Source organism: Nerophis lumbriciformis, linkage group LG18, assembly GCF_033978685.3.
Source record: "Nerophis lumbriciformis linkage group LG18, RoL_Nlum_v2.1, whole genome shotgun sequence".
Classification (NCBI taxonomy): Eukaryota; Metazoa; Chordata; class Actinopteri; order Syngnathiformes; family Syngnathidae; genus Nerophis; species Nerophis lumbriciformis.
The window spans coordinates 15,111,717-15,130,348 of NC_084565.2; the positions used below are offsets into that span (position 1 = coordinate 15,111,717).

The window sequence follows — 18,632 nt, forward strand, 5'->3', positions numbered from 1 at the left end:
TGTTTGAGTTGTATTGGCGGGTTATATGGACGGGAGGGGGGAGGTGTTTGTTATACGGGATTAATTTGTGGCATATTAAAGATAAGCCTGGTTGTGTTGTGGCTAATAGAGTCTTGTGTTTATTTACTGTTTTAGTCATTCCCAGCTGAATATCAGGTCCCACCCGCCTCTCACAGCATCTTCCCTATCTGAATCGCTCCCACTGCCCTCTAGTCTTTCACTCTCACTTTCCTCATCCACGAATCTTTCACCCTCGCTCAAATTAATGGGGAAATCGTCACTTTCTCGGTCCGAATCGCTCTCGCTGCTGGTGGCCATGATTGTAAACAATGTGCGGATGTGAGGAGCTCCACAACCTGTGACGTCACGCGCATATCGTCTGCTACTTCCGGTACAGGCAAGGCTTTTTTATCAGCGACCAAGAGTTGCGAACTTTATCGTCGATGTTCTCTACTAAATCCTTTCAGCAAAAATATCGCAATATCGCGAAATGATCGAGTATGACACATAGAATGGACCTGCTATCCCCGTTTAAATAAGAAAATCGCATTTCAGTAGGCCTTTAAGAGACTGTTCAAACTAGTGTTCACAAAGTACACAGAACAATAATTATGATGAACACCTTGAACCTTTTTTTTTTCTTTTGAGATAAAGATTATTTATGTATTCAATATTTGTTTACTTACTATGGTATATTATTTATTTATTCCCTGTTCTGTTACAGAGAACAAGGGAATGGGACAAAATTGCTATGGTATGAAAGGAGTAGGATTAAATAAGCTCAGCTTCTTCCTACTCCTTTTCGGACGTGCTGTTTTGAAACAACTGATAATATGTGATGCATTACGTTGTATCTTGTGCATGTTCGAAATAAACTGAAACTGAGCTGAAGGAGTAAAATTAGTTGAAGCTATATTTTAATGTTGTGGTGATGTTAGGGCTGGGCGATATTGGCTTTTATTAATATCTCGATATTTTTAGGCCATATCGCGATATACGATATATATCTCGATATTTTGCCTTAGCTTTGAATGTACACTTGATGCATATAATAGGGCGCATTAAAGGAGTTATATTATTTTTATTTTTCTAAATTGAAAACACTTCCTTGTGGTCTACATAACATGTAATGGTGGTTCTCTGGTCAAAATGTTGCATAGATGATGTTTATGGGGCCATGTCCTTCGCTATGTAATAAGTTACTGCGGACGTTATCTCCTTGTGTTTGTGACTATGTTTTTCATATAGTGTTGATCTGCAAATGGAAGACGTCAGGCTCATTTGTCAGTGCAGATTGTTTCGGCATTATTTTGGGTGTGGCACTGGCCGGAGATGTTAACGTGCAGAGTTTCAAGCACTCTTCATTCTCTCGCGGGTGACTTTTTAAATGAAAGAACAAATTAGTAGTGCTGCTACCAATGTCCCCTCTAATTGTTCATGTGTCTGAGCAAACACAAAAACTCCCTGAGCATTAAGTGGAGCACATGTGAGCAACATCACACGTGGCAATACCAGCAGCACACCTGTCTCAAACCAATCTTTTATAATAACACTCAAATGAGAGGAGTCATTTTCATGAGATTATTTTGTAATATTAGTGATTTGGCCCACTTGTAATGAAAATAAAAGAAAACTTGTTTTTAATAAGCTGTGGATTAGTATTGTACAATATGTCTGGGTGGGGGTCCTGCTTTGGAAATCATTTGTACCCCTTTCAGAGAGCACATTTAGTTGCCCTTAAACATCCTCATGTTGCACAATGAAATGTAAGCATAGGATGAAGTGTGCATTCCTGTAACTTTCTCTAGTAACCGCATTCCATGATTAATATCAATAAATTAACATTAATAATAAATGACAGTAGAATAAGCACACGTATGACTGAGGAGTCATAGTCTAACTTTGTGTGGTATTTGAGTTGTCCGACTTTTTTTGTGGCCATAAACGTACCAGTGGCTTAGTGCTATGCGTGTTGGTGACAGATGACAAATTGCTTTTGGCCTGGTTTGTACGGCAGAAAATGACTAGTTTTTCGAGATAGAAGTTTATTACTCATGTTTTTGGTGTGGTTATGGCCGAATATAAACAGTTTTGCTCAATAAAGTGATCGATATAATTCCTGTGCTCGAAGCATCTCGATAGACGTTACAATAATTGAACGGTGTTGACGAACACCGTTAGGGCCGCTTGTTGTCACTGTCACTCAGAGTTGCATTGCAAAATTACACAGAATAAATGTGTTTATTTTGTTTAGAATTCAGATGGGTTTGATTTGGTGCGCGGCATATATTTGCAGGGGCGCACCTTGGAGGGAACGTTGGCTGCTACCTTTTGTAGCAACGCTTCTGCTGCATACTTTGCATATTACTGTTGTCTGCTGAATATCTTCCCGCTTGAAGCCAAACTACCGCCAGATGATGGACCCCGTGCTGTTTTTTTTGGGGCATTAATTGTTCTTCCTCCATTTGTGATCAGTCGCACCTTCTCTTGTATTGTCACTCGCACCGCTCCGCTTGTACCACCTGCCTCAGCTAACGTTAGCCGTGCTGCTACCTCTCTGCTGGGCGAGGGTGTATGACGCTACACGCGCGACAGTATGTGATGTATGTAAGAAGGTGCGCTTGTTTTACGCCCCTGTGAGAAGGAGAGACTAGAAAGAGTGAGAAACGCCTGTAGTGTAATGCCTGCAGCTAAAAGCAACTGTGTGACAACGTATACTCCAATATCACGATATAATCATTTTCTATATCGCACAGAGGCAAACCCGTGATATATCGATATATCGCCCAGCCCTAGGTGACGTCATCATTCCTAATATTCATCTAAAGATTATGGTAACTGAAGCCAATGAAGTCGTGTTAATTGTTTCTTTTCAGGGTTTTACATTTAGTTTAGATGGAAATTGCGTCTTTTTGAAGAGAGAAATAACTTCTCATGTATTGTCTTTGACAGAGAAAAGAAGACTACGTCCATCAGAATCAATTCCCAAAACTTGAGGATGCCCCTAAGAGTGAAAGTCAGCACTGTGGTTCTTCTGGTGATCCTGCAGGGGGCGGCGGTGCTCCTGTTCTGCGGTTGGTACGTCCAGCTCAGCGGCCCCTGCCGCTCCGACCCCACTGAGGGCAAAGTTCACGTGCTGCTGCTGTCGTCATGGAGGTCGGGTTCCTCCTTCGTGGGTCAGGTGTTCAGTCAGCACCCGTCTGTCTTCTACCTCATGGAGCCCGCCTGGCACGTCTGGACCCAACTCAGGCACGCCGGCGCCCGTGCGCTGCGGATGGCCGTGCGAGACCTGACGCGCAGCCTGTTCCAGTGCGACCTGTCGGTGATGGAGGCCTACCTGCCGCAGTTTCACAACTTCTCCTTGTTCATGTGGAGTCACAGTCGGGCGCTGTGCTCGCCGCCCATCTGCCCGCTGACCGTGCGAGGAGCGTTAAGCAATCAGACTCAGTGCTATCGTTCTTGTGGCGGCAAAAGTCTCCAGGATGTGCAGGCGGCCTGCGCGTCCTACAGCCACGTGGTGTTGAAGGAGGTGCGCTTCTTTGAACTGGAGTCCCTCTACCCTCTCTTTCAGGACCCCAGCCTCGACCTTCGCGTCATCCATCTGGTCCGGGATCCTCGGGCCGTGCTGCGGTCCAGAGAGGAGTCGGCCCCGTTTTTGGCAGGCGACAACGCGCTGGTCTTGGAGCACAAGAACGTCGCAAAGGCCGACGTGCAGTTCCAAGTCATGCAGGAGATCTGCCGCAGTCACCAGCGTATGCTGGAAAAAGCCCACCGCCAGCCGCCGCCCTTTCTGAAAGGCCGCTACAAAATGGTGCGTTACGAGGACGTGGCCCGAGACCCCCTGGCGGAGGTCAGCGCCATGTACGACTTTGTAGGCCTGGACATGACGACGCAGCTGAGGGAGTGGATTCACCAGCTCACCCACGGGAAAGGGAAAGGTTCCGTCCGAGAAGCCTTCAAGATCACGTCGAGAAACGCCACCCAAGTGTCGCAGGCCTGGCGCAGCACGCTGACACACAGCAAGGTCAAGCGCGTGCAGGAAGTGTGTCAGGGCGCCATGTCCATGATCGGGTATCGCCCGGTCAACAGCGAGAATGAACAGAAGAGACTCGACGTGGATCTGCTGGTCCCACGAGAACCGTACCGCTTCAGCTGGTTACCCGACAAAACTGAGGGTCAAATCAATAAAGACAAAACTGCGTGACATCTGGAATCAACCTTTATGAATATTCTTCTTCTTACAAATGTTAAATAGCAACATTTTAATGTGACAATTCTCCAACATATTCAAACATATTCTCAAAATCAACATTTTTCCAGCACCCAAACTGAAGGTAATGTAATTTCCTTTAAATGAAAACAGTCCTGCAAATCCCAAGAATTAACCTCAAATTTGACATTTTCCAAGCACAAAGGTCATTCGAAGAATTCCTGTTCCACAAATGTTCAGCCCATTTAAAGCATTCCAGCATCAAAACATCAACTATTCTTACAGTTTACAAATTTAAATGTTTCCCACTATTTACATTTTTTGCAGTACCCTAAAAATGTATGTGATTTATTCAAACCCCCAAAATTCCTTTGTGTCTTTTAAAATTATTACAACCATTTCAACATGAAAACATCTACTTTCCAGATTATTCTATTCAGGTTTTTCCCAGAATTCCAATTTTGCATTAAAAACCATTTCCTTACTTCTTATCCCAACGAGCGAGAGTAAGGTTTGTGAAGGTGAGCTGAAGTGTTGATAATGAAAGCATTGCATCACAAAGTATCTACTGTATGATTTTTGTCTGTTTAGTTTTCTTCAGGTACTCCAACTTGGTGTGAAGTTCAGACGTAGAAATGTTTCTTTTATTTCCAATCAAGAAAACAAGTGAATCAAAGTAACTTTGTTGTGAATTCACACTTGATTGTATTTTGTTGGGTTATTATTATTATTATTATTATTATTATTATTATTATTATTGCTCATGATTGTAATGCAGAATATTCCTTAGAAAAGATGCAATAAAATAATTTCCATTCATGTAATATGTGACAACTTTCCCCTTTTCCCCAAAACTCACAAAATATGATAGTTGACTGTTTTCTATTGATGATAAGAATAATACACAAAGGTCTTCTCTACACTGACATTCTTCTATTTGTATGTTAATCTGCTGCTTTGTCATTTACATGAAAGTTGTGTGCATTAATCTACAAAACCCAAAACCAGTGAAGTTGGCACGTTGTGTAATTCGTAAATAAAAACAGAATACACTGATTTGTAAATCCTTTTCAACTTATATTCAATTGAATAGACTGCAAAGCCAAATACTTAACGTTCGATCTGGATAACTTCATTTTTTTTTTGCAAATATTAGCTCATTTGGAATTTGATGCCTGCAACATGTTTCAAAAAAGCTGGCACAAGTGGCAAAAAAGACTGAGAAAGTTGAGGAATGCTCATCAGACACTTATTTTGAACATCCCACAGGTGAACAGGCTAATTGGGAACAGGTGGGTGCCAAGATTGGGTATAAAAGCAGCTTCCATGAAATGCTCAGTCATTCACAAACAAGGATGGGGTGAGGGTCACCACTTTCTGAACAAATGCGTGAGCAAATTGTTTAAGAACAACATTTCTCAACGAGCTACTGCAAGGAATTTAGGGATTTCACAATCTACGGTATGTAATATCAAATGGTTCAGAGAATCTGGAGAAATCACTGCATGTAACATGGAATGCCCGTGACTTGATTCCTCAGGCGGTACTGCATCAAAAAGCGACATCAGTGGGTAAAGGATATCACCACATGGGCTCAGGAACACTTCAGAAAACCACTGTCAGTAACTACAGTTTGTCACTACATCTGTAAGTGCAAGTTAAAACTCTACTATGCAAAGCGAAAGCCATTTATCAACAACACCCAGAACCGCCGCCTGCTTCGCTTGGACTGAGCTCATCTAAGATGGACTGATGCAAAGGGGAAAAATGTTCTGTCATCCGACGAGTCCACATTTCAAATTTTTTTGGTAAACTATGGACGTCGTGTCCTCTGGAACAAAGGGGAAGAGAACCATCCCGATTGTTATAGGCGCAAAGTTGAAAGGCCAGCATCTGTGATGGTATGGGGGTGTATTAGTGCCCAAGGCATAGGTAACTTACACATCTGTGAAGGCACCATTAATGCTGAAAAGTACATACCGTATTTTCCGCACTATAAGGCGCACCGGATTATTAGCCGCACCTTCTATGAATTACATATTTCATAATTTTGTCCACCAATAAGCCGCCCCGGACTAAAAGCCGCGCCTACGCTGCGCTAAAGTGAATGTCAAAAAAACGCTGCGCTAAAGTGAATGTCAAAAAAACAGTCAGATAGTTCAGTCAAACTTTAATAATATATTGAAAACCAGCGTTCTAACAACTCTGTCCCAAAATGTACGCAAATGTGCAATCACAAACATAGTAAAATTCAAAATGGTGTAGAACAATAGCAACATAATGTTGCTCGAACGTTAATGTCACAACACACAAAATAAACATAGCGCTCACCTTCTGAAGTTATTCTTCATTCGTAAATCCTTCGAATTCTTCGTCTTCGGTGTCCGAATTGAAAAGTTGGGCGAATACGGGATCCAAAATGGCCGGTTCCGTCTCGTCGAAGTCACCGGAGTCAGTGTCGCTGTTGTTGTGCAGCAGTTCTGTGAATCCTGCCTTCCGGAAAGGTCGGACCACAGTTGTGACCGAAACTATCTGCCCAGGCATTTACGATCCACTGGCAGATGTTGGCGTATGTCGACCGGCGCTATCTGCCCGTCTTAGTGAAGGTGTGTTCGCCTTCGGAGCTGTGTGAAAAAAGCCACCCGGCTTCTTCGCGTAAACTTCCCTTAACCACTCGCTCATCTTTTCTTCATCCATCCATCCCTTCGAGTTAGCTTTTATGATGACGCCGGCTGGAAAGGTCTCTTTTGGATGGGTGGAAGTTAGCATGGCAAGCTAGAACCACAGTGAAGGATGACTTCTCATTCCCTGTGGAGCGAATATTCACCGTACGTGCTCCCGTTCCACAGTGCGGTTCAGTTGCTGTGAAATACGGTAGTAATCCGTGTGCGGATGGAGAGATTGCGTCTTTTTATGAACCGGATCGTTTTGTAGGAGCCATTTTGTGGTCTTTACAGATGTAAACAGGAAATGAAACGTACGGTGATATCCGCGCGTTTTTTCTTCTTCTTCCGGGGGCGGGTGAAGCGCTTCCTGTTCTATGGGGGCGGGTGAAGCGCTTCCTGTTCTATGGGGGCGAGTGCTTTCATTGGCGGTTGCTTGCGTAGAAGAAGAAGCGCTTCCTGTTCTACCGGGAAAAAAGATGGCGGCTGTTTACCGAAGTTGCGAGACCGAAACTTTATGAAAATTAATCGTAATAAAGCGCACCGGGTTATTAGGCGCACTGTCAGCTTTTGAGAAAAATTGTGGTTTTTAGGTGCGCCTTATAGTGCGGAAAATACGGTACACGTTTTGGCGCAACATATGTTGCCATCCAAGCAACATCTTTTTCATGGACGCCCCTGCTTATTTCAGCAAGACAATCCCAAGCCACGTGTTACAACAGCGTGGCTTCATAGAAAAAGAGTGCAGGTACTAGACTGGCCTGCATATAGTCCAGACCTGTCTCCCATTGAAAATGTGTGGCGTAATATGAAGCCTAAATTACGACAACAAAGAACCCGGGCTGTTGAACAACTTAAGCTGTACATCAAGCAAGAATGGGAAAGAATTCCACCTGAAAAGCTTCAAAAATTGGTCTCCCCAGTTCCCAGACGTTTGAGTGTTGTTAAAAAGAAAGGCCATGTAACACAGTGGTAAAAATGCCCCTGTGCCAACCTTTTTACAATGTGTTGCTGCCATTAAATTCTAAGTTAATGATTATTTGCAGAAAAAAAAAACGTTTCTGAGTTCGAACATTAAATATCTTGTCTTTGCAGTCTATTCAATTGAATATAAGTTGAAAGGGATTTGCAAATCATTGTATTCTGTTTTTATTTACGATTTACACTATGTGCCAACTTCACTGGTTTTGGGTTTTGGATAAACTACCTTGAACTGTGAAATGGTGGTGGAAAAACAAACCACACACTTCTACAGGAACCTACAGATCCGGGAACCAGAGGTTTCCAGAACTGGTGGAAAAGGGCCTAATGAGAGTGTCTCTGTAGTCATGCCCTGTATAGTAAACGCAAAATCCTCATTTCAATAAGGCGGTCCGCACCATTTTACAATTGTGCACGCAGTGTTAGTAAATCACACTAATAGTGCACACTATTTTATAAATTGCTCACGCTGTTTAGCGCGTGGTATTTGGGTCTTAGTAAATCAGGCCCTGCCGCCAGTGGTCCCCAACCTTTTTGTAACTGCGGACCGGGGGGGGGGGGGTTATTTTTATTTTTCATAAAAAAATACAATCATGTGTGCTTACGGACTGTATCCCTGCAGACTGTATTGATCTATATTGATATATAATGTAGGAACCAGAAATATTAATGACAGAAAGAAACAACCCTTTTGTGTGAATGAGTGTAAATGGGGGAGGGAGGTTTTTTGAGTTGGTGCACTAATTGTAAGTGTATCTTGTGTTTTTTATGTTTATTTAATAAAAATAAAAAAATTATTTCTTGTGCGGCCCGGTACCAATCGATCCACGGACCGGTACTGGGCCGTGGCCCGGTGGTTGAAGACCACTGGCTGCCGCCCACACTGTAGCTAATGACCAAATTCTATGAACAGGGCAAAGTGAATACTGTATTAGTACAGTACACATGATGCCCCCTTCAAATTTCTGACTGCCTAAAACCGGTCCTGTTCAAAGGTAAGTATATGGAGGATAGTAAAAGTAGTTTATTTTAAGTTCAAACAAATAATATTTCCATTTTATTTGAAAAAGAAATTCACCCTAACCTGGACTAACTACTGAATAACGTTTAGCAGACCTGTACAACAAGAACATTTTCCTATTCTTGTTCAACCACAAGAATAATAAGAATTAAAGCTCAAAAAGGCAAAAGTGACTGTTTTTACTAAAATTTAGTGTTGAAGGGGGAATAGCAAACTTCCTGTAGATTTTTGGCCGAGGAAATAAATGTATTAAATTTAAGTCTAAGTGAGACCTACATAGAGGTTTTTGTTTCATGTCTCTACGACATTCGTACTGGGAGTTAGAGAAAGTTTTCTTTGTAGGGGGCGTGAGAGCGCAATTTTGAGTTTTGGGGTTTGTTTGTTTTACTAAAGAGTTTTGTTCGAGTTTATTTATGTGTGCGTCAAATTTGGTGAGTTTTGAAGCATGTTAAGGGGGTCAAAGTACCGCGCAAAGCTGCGGAATAAGAACGAATAATAATAAAACCTTACAAATTCAATAGGTCCTTATGTCCATGCGGGCCCTAATAAAGGGGACCGCAGTGACTGCAATAGCTATAGAGGACTTTCTCTCTTGAACATCGTTGGAAAGGTTTATGCACGCATAACCCTAAACAGGCTACAGATACTTGCAGATCGTATCTATCCCGAATACCAATGTGGTTTCAGGGCTGGAAGATCAACGACCGACATGATATTTTCAGTCAGACAGATTCAAGAGAAGAGTAGAGAACAAGGTCAACCTCTGACACTAAGGCCTTCGATCTTGTCAGCAGGAAGGGCCTATTCAAGCTTCTACAAAAGATTGGATGTCCTCCAAAACTACTCAGCATGTTGATCTCTTTCCATTCCAAGGAAGGGAACAGTCTTGTATGATGGATCTTGTTCGGACTCCTTCTCTATCAACAGTGGTGTTAAGCAGGGCTGGGTCTTAGCACCAACTCTTTTTGGAATGGCGTGTAATATTCCTCTAGACAGCTGGGAGATACAGGCGGAGAACCGAAATGTCTGGCGTCAAGCGGTCAGACGGGGTATTGCAGAGGCTGATTTGAGGAGAGGCCAGCTCGCAGAGGAGAAGAGAGACAGGAGGAAACGTACTGCAAATACCATCGCACAGCAGGGAGCGTGATGAAGTCTCTACCATACTTGCCAACCCTCCCGGATTTTCCGGGAGACTCCCGAAATTCAGCGCCTCTCCCGAAAACCTCCCGGGACAAATTTTCTCCCGAAAATCTCCCGAAATTCAGGCACACAATATAAACAGTGTATCTGCCCAATCACGTTATAACTGTAGAATAATCGAGGGCGAGTTCTTGGTTTCTTATGTGGGTTTATTGTTAGGCAGTTTCATTAACGTCCTCCCAGCGCGGTAACAACACACAACAACAGCATTTCGTATACCGTAAAGCAGTTCGTCTGCCGTAAACAGCAATGTTGTGACACTCTTAAACAGGACAATACTGCCATCTAGTGCATTTTATGAAAGCACTTTTTGCGTGCCACACAGCAATGCACCATCAGTGAGGGCGTTCAGCATGGTTAGAAAAATAGTGAAAAGTAGAACAAGAATGGACAATTCAACCCTTAACTCAACAATGAGTAGATGAGTGCTATGTGTATGTGTATATATGTGTAAATAAATGAACACTGAAATTCAAGTATTTATTTTATCTATGTATATATATATATATATATATTAGAGATGCGCGGATAGGCAATTATTTCATCCGCAACCGCATCAGAAAGTCGTCAACCATCCGCAATCCACCCGATCTAACATTTGATCAGAACCGCATCCGCCCGCACCCGCCCGTTGTTATATATCTAATATAGACGATGCAAGGCATTAGTGAGGTTATAAAGCTTTTGCCTGTTAAAGAAAGGAGACTGATCCAAACGCACACCAGTGCGCAATCATATGGGAGCCGCGCTGAGCGCACCTCCAAGTGCGTCTCGCTGCTGGCGACGGCCGGGTATATGGGCCCGACGCTCCAGCGCCATCCATTTTCAGGGCTAGTTGATTCGGCAGGTGGGTTGTTACACACTCCTTAGCGGGTTCCAACTTCCATGGCCACCGTCCTAGCTGCTGTCTATATCAACCAGGGTGAGCCCCACCCCTTTCGTGAGCGCACTGCGCGCGGAGTGACCCCTGTTACGCGCCCCCGGCAACAGGGGTGGCGGGCAGGTAAGCTGCGCGGGCGGAGCGCGCGGAGTGACCCCTGTTACGAGCCCCCGGCCACGGGGGTGGCGGGCAGGTAAGCTGCTTACCTGCTGCGCGTGACGCCGGCTGCGGCGAAGGCGGACGAGGCGGGGTGTCGGTGCGGTGGGCGCGGTGGTGACCCTGGACGTGCGTCGGGCCCTTCTCGCGGATCGCCTCAGCTACGGCTCCCGGTGGGGCCCTCTCGGGGGAAGGGGCCTCGGTCCCGGACCCCGGCGAGGCGTCCCTTCTCCGCTCTGTAAAAGTGTCCATCTCTTTTTTTTTTTTTCTTCTGTTGTGGCATATGCTGCAGGTGCCTGCTCGTTTTTCGTATGTGGGTAACAACATTTAACTATGTATATATATTTCCGAATTGGTTTAACTGCCACCCGCCTAAATCTATTTAAAATCTAAATTTTTTTTATTTCAACCACCCGACCCGACCCGACCCACGGATAAAATCGAATTTTTTTAAATTTCATCCGCCCGATCCGCGGATAATCCGCGGACTCTGCGGTTGTGCCCGCAAACCGCGCATCTCTAATAAATATATATATATATATATATATATATATATATATATATATATATATATATATATACACATGAAATACTTGACTTGGTGTATCCTAGCTTTAAATATACTCCTCCCCTCTTAACCACACCCCCAACACGTCCCGCCCCCAACCACGCCCCCCGCCCCCCACCTTCCGAAATCGGAGCTCTCAAGGTTGGCAAGTATGGTCTCTACTAGAGATGCGCGGATAGGCAATTATTTCATCCGCAACCGCATCACAAAAGCCGTCATCCATCCGCCATCCACCCAACCAACATTTTATCAAAACCACACCCGCCCGCCATCCGCCCGTTGTTATATATCTAATATAGACGATGCAAGGCATTAGTGAGGTTATAAAGCTTTTGCCTGTTAAAGAAAGGAGACTGATCCAATGTGGCAGAGACATTCAATGCGTGCCACGCATTAATATCTCTTGGCCACGCATTAGTGGCTAAGAGATATTGCGTGATAATATTATTTATCATTATTATAGTATTATTGTCATTTCCATTAAGAAAGTGTTGACTATTGTTGCCAATGCCCTCAGATCAGGAGTGCGTTCGTCACACTTTGTGTGCGCAGTTGCAGCAAGCAGAACGATGCTTTTAAGAAGTTAAAAAATGTTTTAGAAAGACTAGGCCTATATTTTCGTTAGGTAAAAAAAAAATTCTGAATTTATTTCAATGAATATTAACTTGTTAACGTTATAATGCTCAAATAGGAACGAGGGCAGGGTGCACAGTGAAACAGTGAACAATTTCACGACAAAGATGAAACTTTATTGATTGATCTGCAGCCATGACAAAATATCAGACAATCTCCATTGTCAACGACAGGCAGGAAAATAAAGATAAACACATAGCCTATGTTGTAGGCATAGGCATATAGGCTCATACGTTTTTAAGTTGAAATAAAAAAATAAATAAAAAATGTGCCTCATAAGCCTTAGGCTGTCAATCACGCGCACAAACTTAAATTATACAATAACATATGTATGTCATCCCTATTTAAACAAAAATAAATTAAATAAATAATAATAATAAATTACCTGCAACTTATTGGCAAAGGCAAAAAGCTGTAGGGAGGAAATCAAACCCATCAGACTGCACTTTATCATCAAACTTGAATTATAATGAAAATAGACGATCGCGACAAACAAAGCAGGCTAAATAGCCTTACATTGTAGCCAATCGGAGATGCGCTTCACTTGAAAGCGAGGCCAAATAATTAACACACAGTAGTATATCTCGAATAGAAAAAAACCACAATAAACAACGCAATTGCCTTAATTCCTTTGCATTGTAGTGCGCCCAAACAACACGTAACCATCAAAATTATTCAGCTGACCGAACTCAATATAGGTTAGACATGGGCTTATTTGGTATAGCCTAGGTAACGTAGACTAATTCGTTTAACATATCCAACCGTATGTCTACTTTTTTTTTTTTTGTTAGCATATGCAGGAATAAAACGGCATCTACAGTGCCAGGATTCATGCGAGAGCGCCTGGCCTCTAAAATGCGCCCTGCTGCGCTGAAGGAGCGCTCACTTGCGCCATTTGTTGCTGGGACGCATAGGATTCTCTTGGCAAGGTGTTGTAGTCGTGGGAATGATTGTCCTTGTTTCCCCCAAAAGGAAAGTAGATTTTCCTCTGCTGATACGTCGAGATGGAAGTTTGTAGAGGAATAATCCTCTACTTCATCAACAAGCACAGGTGTATCTTCCTCCCATTCTGTGAAGTCAATCCTTTTATTTTTCGTTGATGCACCATCAGCTCCACCTAAAGGACCGATAAAATCTATACGTTTTTCGTATGTGGGTAACAACATTTAACTATGTATATATATTTCCGAATTGGATCAACCGCCCGAATCTATTTACAATCTATTTTTTTCGTCATGTCACACGCCCGACCCGCGGGTTATCCGCGGACTCCGCGATTGTGTCCGCAAACCGCGCATCTCTAGTCTCTACACATGTTTGCACTAAGTGCAACAGGGACTGTCACTCAAGAATTGGCTTGTACAGCCATGCTAGGCGTTGTCATAAACATGAATGTACAAACCCCGTTTCCATATGAGTTGGGAAATTGTGTTAGATGTAAATATTAACGGAATACAATGATTTGCAAATCATTTTCAACCCATATTCAGTTGAATATGCTACAAAGACAACATATTTGATGTTCAAACTCATAAACTTTTTTTTTTTTGCAAATAATCATTAACTTTAGAATTTGATGCCAGCAACACGTGACAAAGAAGTTGGGAAAGGTGGCAATAAATACTGATAAAGTTGAGGAATGCTCATCAAACACTTATTTGGAACATCTCACAGGTGAACAGGCAAATTGGGAACAGGTGGGTGCCATGATTGGGTATACAACTAGATTCCATGAAATTCTCAGTCATTCACAAACAAGGATGGGGCGAGGGCAGGGGCGGATTAAGAAATTTTGGCCCCCTGGGCCTGACATGGTCTTGGCCCCTCAACCCCGCGCGTGCACGCGCACACGCACTATGCAAGAAATACTGTATACTGTGAACATACATGCACACTGTACTGTACAGAAGAGTGCACATACTGCACACACACTATTAGGTATACCACACAGACAAGCACAGGTTTCACACAGACACAGGTAGGGGGAGGGGATAAATGGCCTAAAAATAAAAATTTTGGAAAATGATTACGCCCACTTCAGTGATGGTGCATTGGGTCATTTGAGAGATATTATGTATTGGAAGTTGGTACCTATCATGAAATAAACCCCCCACCCCACCCAAAAAACTAAATTGGACATGATTTTTGCCCCCTTTTCCTCCCTTCTATCATTAAAAATAAAATAATATCTTAGAAAAACACTTTGGCATAACGGCAGCTGTGTAGCAAATTGAGGCTCAAAGTCTGTATCTATTTTGTGGGAAAGCTTGAGGAGGAGAAGGAGAAAGGTAAAATGATAACACATGCATCGGAGAGCACCACAAAGAAAGGTGTAGGCCAGTTCATGGTACAAGGGCTGCATGCAGGTCAAGATAGCCCATTTCCTCTGCCTGTCTTACCCATTCACCGAGAGACCACTGAGGACATAGAAATGCAAGTGGATATGGGGTTCGAAATACTGGCGTCGGTCAGAGGAGTCAATGTGGAGGATGTTTATAAACTTGTAGATGCACATATGACTGACAGCACAGAGCACAACAAAGGCTTTTCAAAGCTGTTGGCAGAGATGAACAACTTGGAAAAACCAGCAGGGCAGATCTTTTGTGGCACCCACACTACACTGGGCTTCAGCAGTGCCATGAATAAAGTGATGCGGTTGGCGGAGGCCGATATGAAGATGGAGCAAGTGCTACAGAGTTTCATGGTGGATCTGGATGTAGACAGCAAGAATGCTATAGTGGCTGGACAGGCACTGGACATGTCCTGAACTCAGTGTCAGACGTGGCTGCCGAATACTTGGATGAAGTGAAGCAGCTGACAGATCTCATGCTGCCCCATCTGAAGACTGTCCTGGCCAGGCAGAGGATGGACTATGGGATGGATGAGGAGACCTTCCCAATGGACCCTGTCAGTGAACAGGCTAGTAACATTGATGGCACCCCTGTGCACAACATTGGGATGGAGAGACAATGTGGCAAGGTGGACTACAGACTGAAGAAGTTGGGCACACTGAACGCAGTCAATAGGTCAATAATTTTACAGAAGAGCCAGGACCTTCAGAGGTTTCAAGGCAGCAGCACAAGCAAAAAGAGAGGTTGAACTCAACTGGAGTAAACTCATGAAGGCAAAATTCGAGAGTTGGGCTGACGAGGAACAAGAGATGGCTCAAAGACAGGAGAAGAAGAGACTAGACATGCTGGACACACTGAAATCTTTTGGTGGCCCCTTCACGATAGTGGGGAAGTTGAAAAGTTCCTTGTCGATGAAAGTCTGAACAAGAATGCAAAGCTGCAGAGAATGAAGCTTGAGGTTCAGTTTGCCAGAGAAAGCACCAAGCTTCTGCCTAAAGTCAATCCTATCTTCAGAATCCAGGTGACAGACAGTTCCCAGAAATGGCGAAAGTGCAATTCTCCCAGTCATAATGGATACTTAGAATTTTATGGTGGTGGTAAGTATTCATGAAAACAGGTAGCCTAACATTAGTGAATGGGTGAATTCTGGAAATAACAACCTAAAAATCTTACACAGTACACCTTTAAGCAAGGGGTTTCTTTCGTGCTTTCAATTTCGCAAAATCATCCACCACATCATTGAAGTCCAACTCTCTTGTCAGCTCACTCTCAATTGCCATTAGAGATAACGCATTTAATCTTTTCTGAGTCATTCTTGTGCGCAGCTCATTTTTGACTCTTGACAAAAGAGAGAATGAGCGTTCTCCCTCACAGTTACTGACCGGTAGAGTGAGAAAAATCTGTAGTGCAATGTATGTATTAGGAAACGTAGGCTGTAGTCCAAAATGTATTATTATTTTGAGCAGTCCTGAAGGGGTCCTCTCCTCATCAGTGTTGTTGAGCTGTATAAATGATTTGAACTGTATAAGCTCCTGTCCAAGACTTTCATTGAGGTCAGATGAGTATGATTCAGTGAGAATCTTGGCCTTGTGAAGGACTGAAGCATTGGACTCTGTATCCAAAGAGAAAAGGACACTGAACAAATTGTTCAGATGTTTGTAGGCCTCCAGACGGTGATTAAGGCTTGAACTCAGTTGATCAATAGAGGCAATAAATGTCTCTATTTGAAACAGGTGCCTTCCCTCAAGCACAACATCTGGGGATGCTGATTCATCAGCAAACTTTTTACGTTTCTTCGTCCGTTCAGCCCTGTAAGATGGGGTGCCACCCAACATGTTTAAGGCTTTCTGCTCAAAATGATCAAATAGATCTCTTTGGGAGAGAACAAAGGTGCGCAGAGATTCCAGCAATCTAACTGCTGTACCAAGGTCCATGTCTGCTTTTTGAAGTTGCAGACTTGTGGCCTGAAATCTGGACAGAACAGTGTCCCAAAAGCCTGCCATGAAGGCCATCTCAAGTGAATCCAGCTTCCGCACTAGACTGTCAGCTTCAGTTTGTGTGTCTCGTTTCTCTGTGTCATCAGTGGAAATACCCTGTAGTGCTGCTCTTATTTTACTGTAGTTCTGCCACAGTGCTTTGGTAGATTCTGCACGGCAACTCCAACGCGTGTTGGATAAAGCTTTAAGTGTGAGATCTATGTTGGAATTGCCAAATACCCTGTCCCATCGGTGTGTGGATGCAGTTGTGAAGTTGTAAATAGATTGAATCAAGTCAAAATACTTAGAGACTTCATTTCCACATCTGTCAATGCTGTTGACTCCCACCAAATTCAAAGAGTGAGCTACACATGGAATATAGTGTATTAATGGGTTGCTTTTCTTTAAGTGAGCCTGCAACCCATTATACCTCCCTGACATGTTGCTGGCATTATCATAAGCCTGCCCCCTGCAATTTGACAGCTCTAACCCTAGATTTTCCAACACAGACATGACACAGTTAGCCAAACTTTCACCTGTATGGCTAGTAATGGGCTCAAAACCCACAAAGCGTTCAACAACACTGCCCTCTTTGCTAACAAAACGGAATATGAATGTCAATTGGTCCACATGAGATAAATCTGGGGTTGAATCCACAATGATAGAGTAGTATTTGCTTGCTTGCCGTTCATCTGCTATAGCCTGTTTGGTTTTTGCACCCATCAATTCAATGAATTCCTCACAAATGGTGGAGGACAGATATGAGGTATTACCTCGACCCATCTGCCCAAACTTTCTGATGTGATCCTTTAGAAAGGGATCAAATTCAGCCAGGACCTCCAGAATACCAAGGTAGTTCCCATTGAGAGGAGACCCTAACGATTCATTTTTACCCCTAAATGCAAGGCCCCTTTCTGCAAGGAATTTAATGACTGCAACAACTCTTTGTAACACCTGCCTCCAATAGCTGCTCTCTGCCTGAAACTGTTTGAACAGGTCTGCATCAACTGTGGCACCTGTGGCGCGGTTCAAGACTGCTTGCATGCAGGTTATGTGCTCAGCACTTCGCTCATGTTCACCAAATCTTTCTGAGTGTTTCCAATCACAATAGCCTGTCACAAAAGAATGCGTTTTTGGGGAAAACAGTTTGCATGCAAAGCAGTAAACATTACCAGTAGAGGGAGAGTACATCATCCACTCTCTTTGTACTCGTTGTCCATTGGGCAGGTGTGAAGTAAAATGTTCATTGTTTAGGCATCGGGTTTTGCCTCCTAGCCCACTGTTCCTCACAGAAGCTGGATAATGGCTGTGACGGTTGTGAAATGATTTTGCACCTCTTTGAATAAGAACTTCCTTCATTGACTCAGTGAGGGTATCAGCCCATTTAGCGGGATCACTAGGTAGAGTTGTCACTGTAGATGGTGTTGAAGAAAGATTCAACTCATTTTCTATGCTGTCCAGAGGTGCAGTGACCTCACATTCATCCGAGCAACTGGCTACTGCTGAGTTGGTTGAATCATTAGCATCCGAAGCATTTGGTTCAGTGCGTACACTTGTAGTGGTCTCAGGATCTTGGGAGCTACATGCTAGCTCAGGTGCATTGCTAACCTTAGCTGAATTTGCAGTAGCATTTATAGAATTGCTTTCAGCAGATGTCTTTGTACTGAAGAAGCTGGAGATATTTGGAACACTCTCAAGTAAAACTGATTCCTTTTTTTTCTTTTCTTGCTGAATTTTTTTTCTAGCTCCTCCACTTAGACGTTTATGATCCATATTTCCCTTCTTTCTGTGCACATTGGCTCTTTGCCTATCACAACAGCTTAACCAACTATGTGTGTGTGTGTGTGTGTGTGTGTGTGTGTGTGTGTGTGTGTGTGTGTGTGTGTGTGTGTGTGTGTGTGTGTGTGTGTGTGTGTGTGTGAGTGATGCAATTTTCAAAACTAGCAATCTAGCATTAACAGTCAAAAGCAGAAATCAGCTGATTTCTATAAGA

At 43.3% G+C, this 18,632-nt stretch overlaps 1 protein-coding gene across 1 annotated transcript in view; it reads left to right on the top strand.

The window, feature by feature from the left end:
* Positions 1-5,360, top strand: part of chst6 (carbohydrate sulfotransferase 6) — a 64,777-nt gene extending 59,417 nt beyond the window's left edge. The window contains exon 2 of the mRNA XM_061978558.2: positions 2,953-5,360. Coding sequence (XP_061834542.1) covers positions 2,999-4,204 — 1,206 coding nt within the window. The 5' untranslated portion in view covers positions 2,953-2,998 and the 3' untranslated portion in view covers positions 4,205-5,360. The remainder of the gene's footprint in view (positions 1-2,952) is intronic.
* The last annotated feature ends 13,272 nt before the right edge of the window (positions 5,361-18,632 follow it).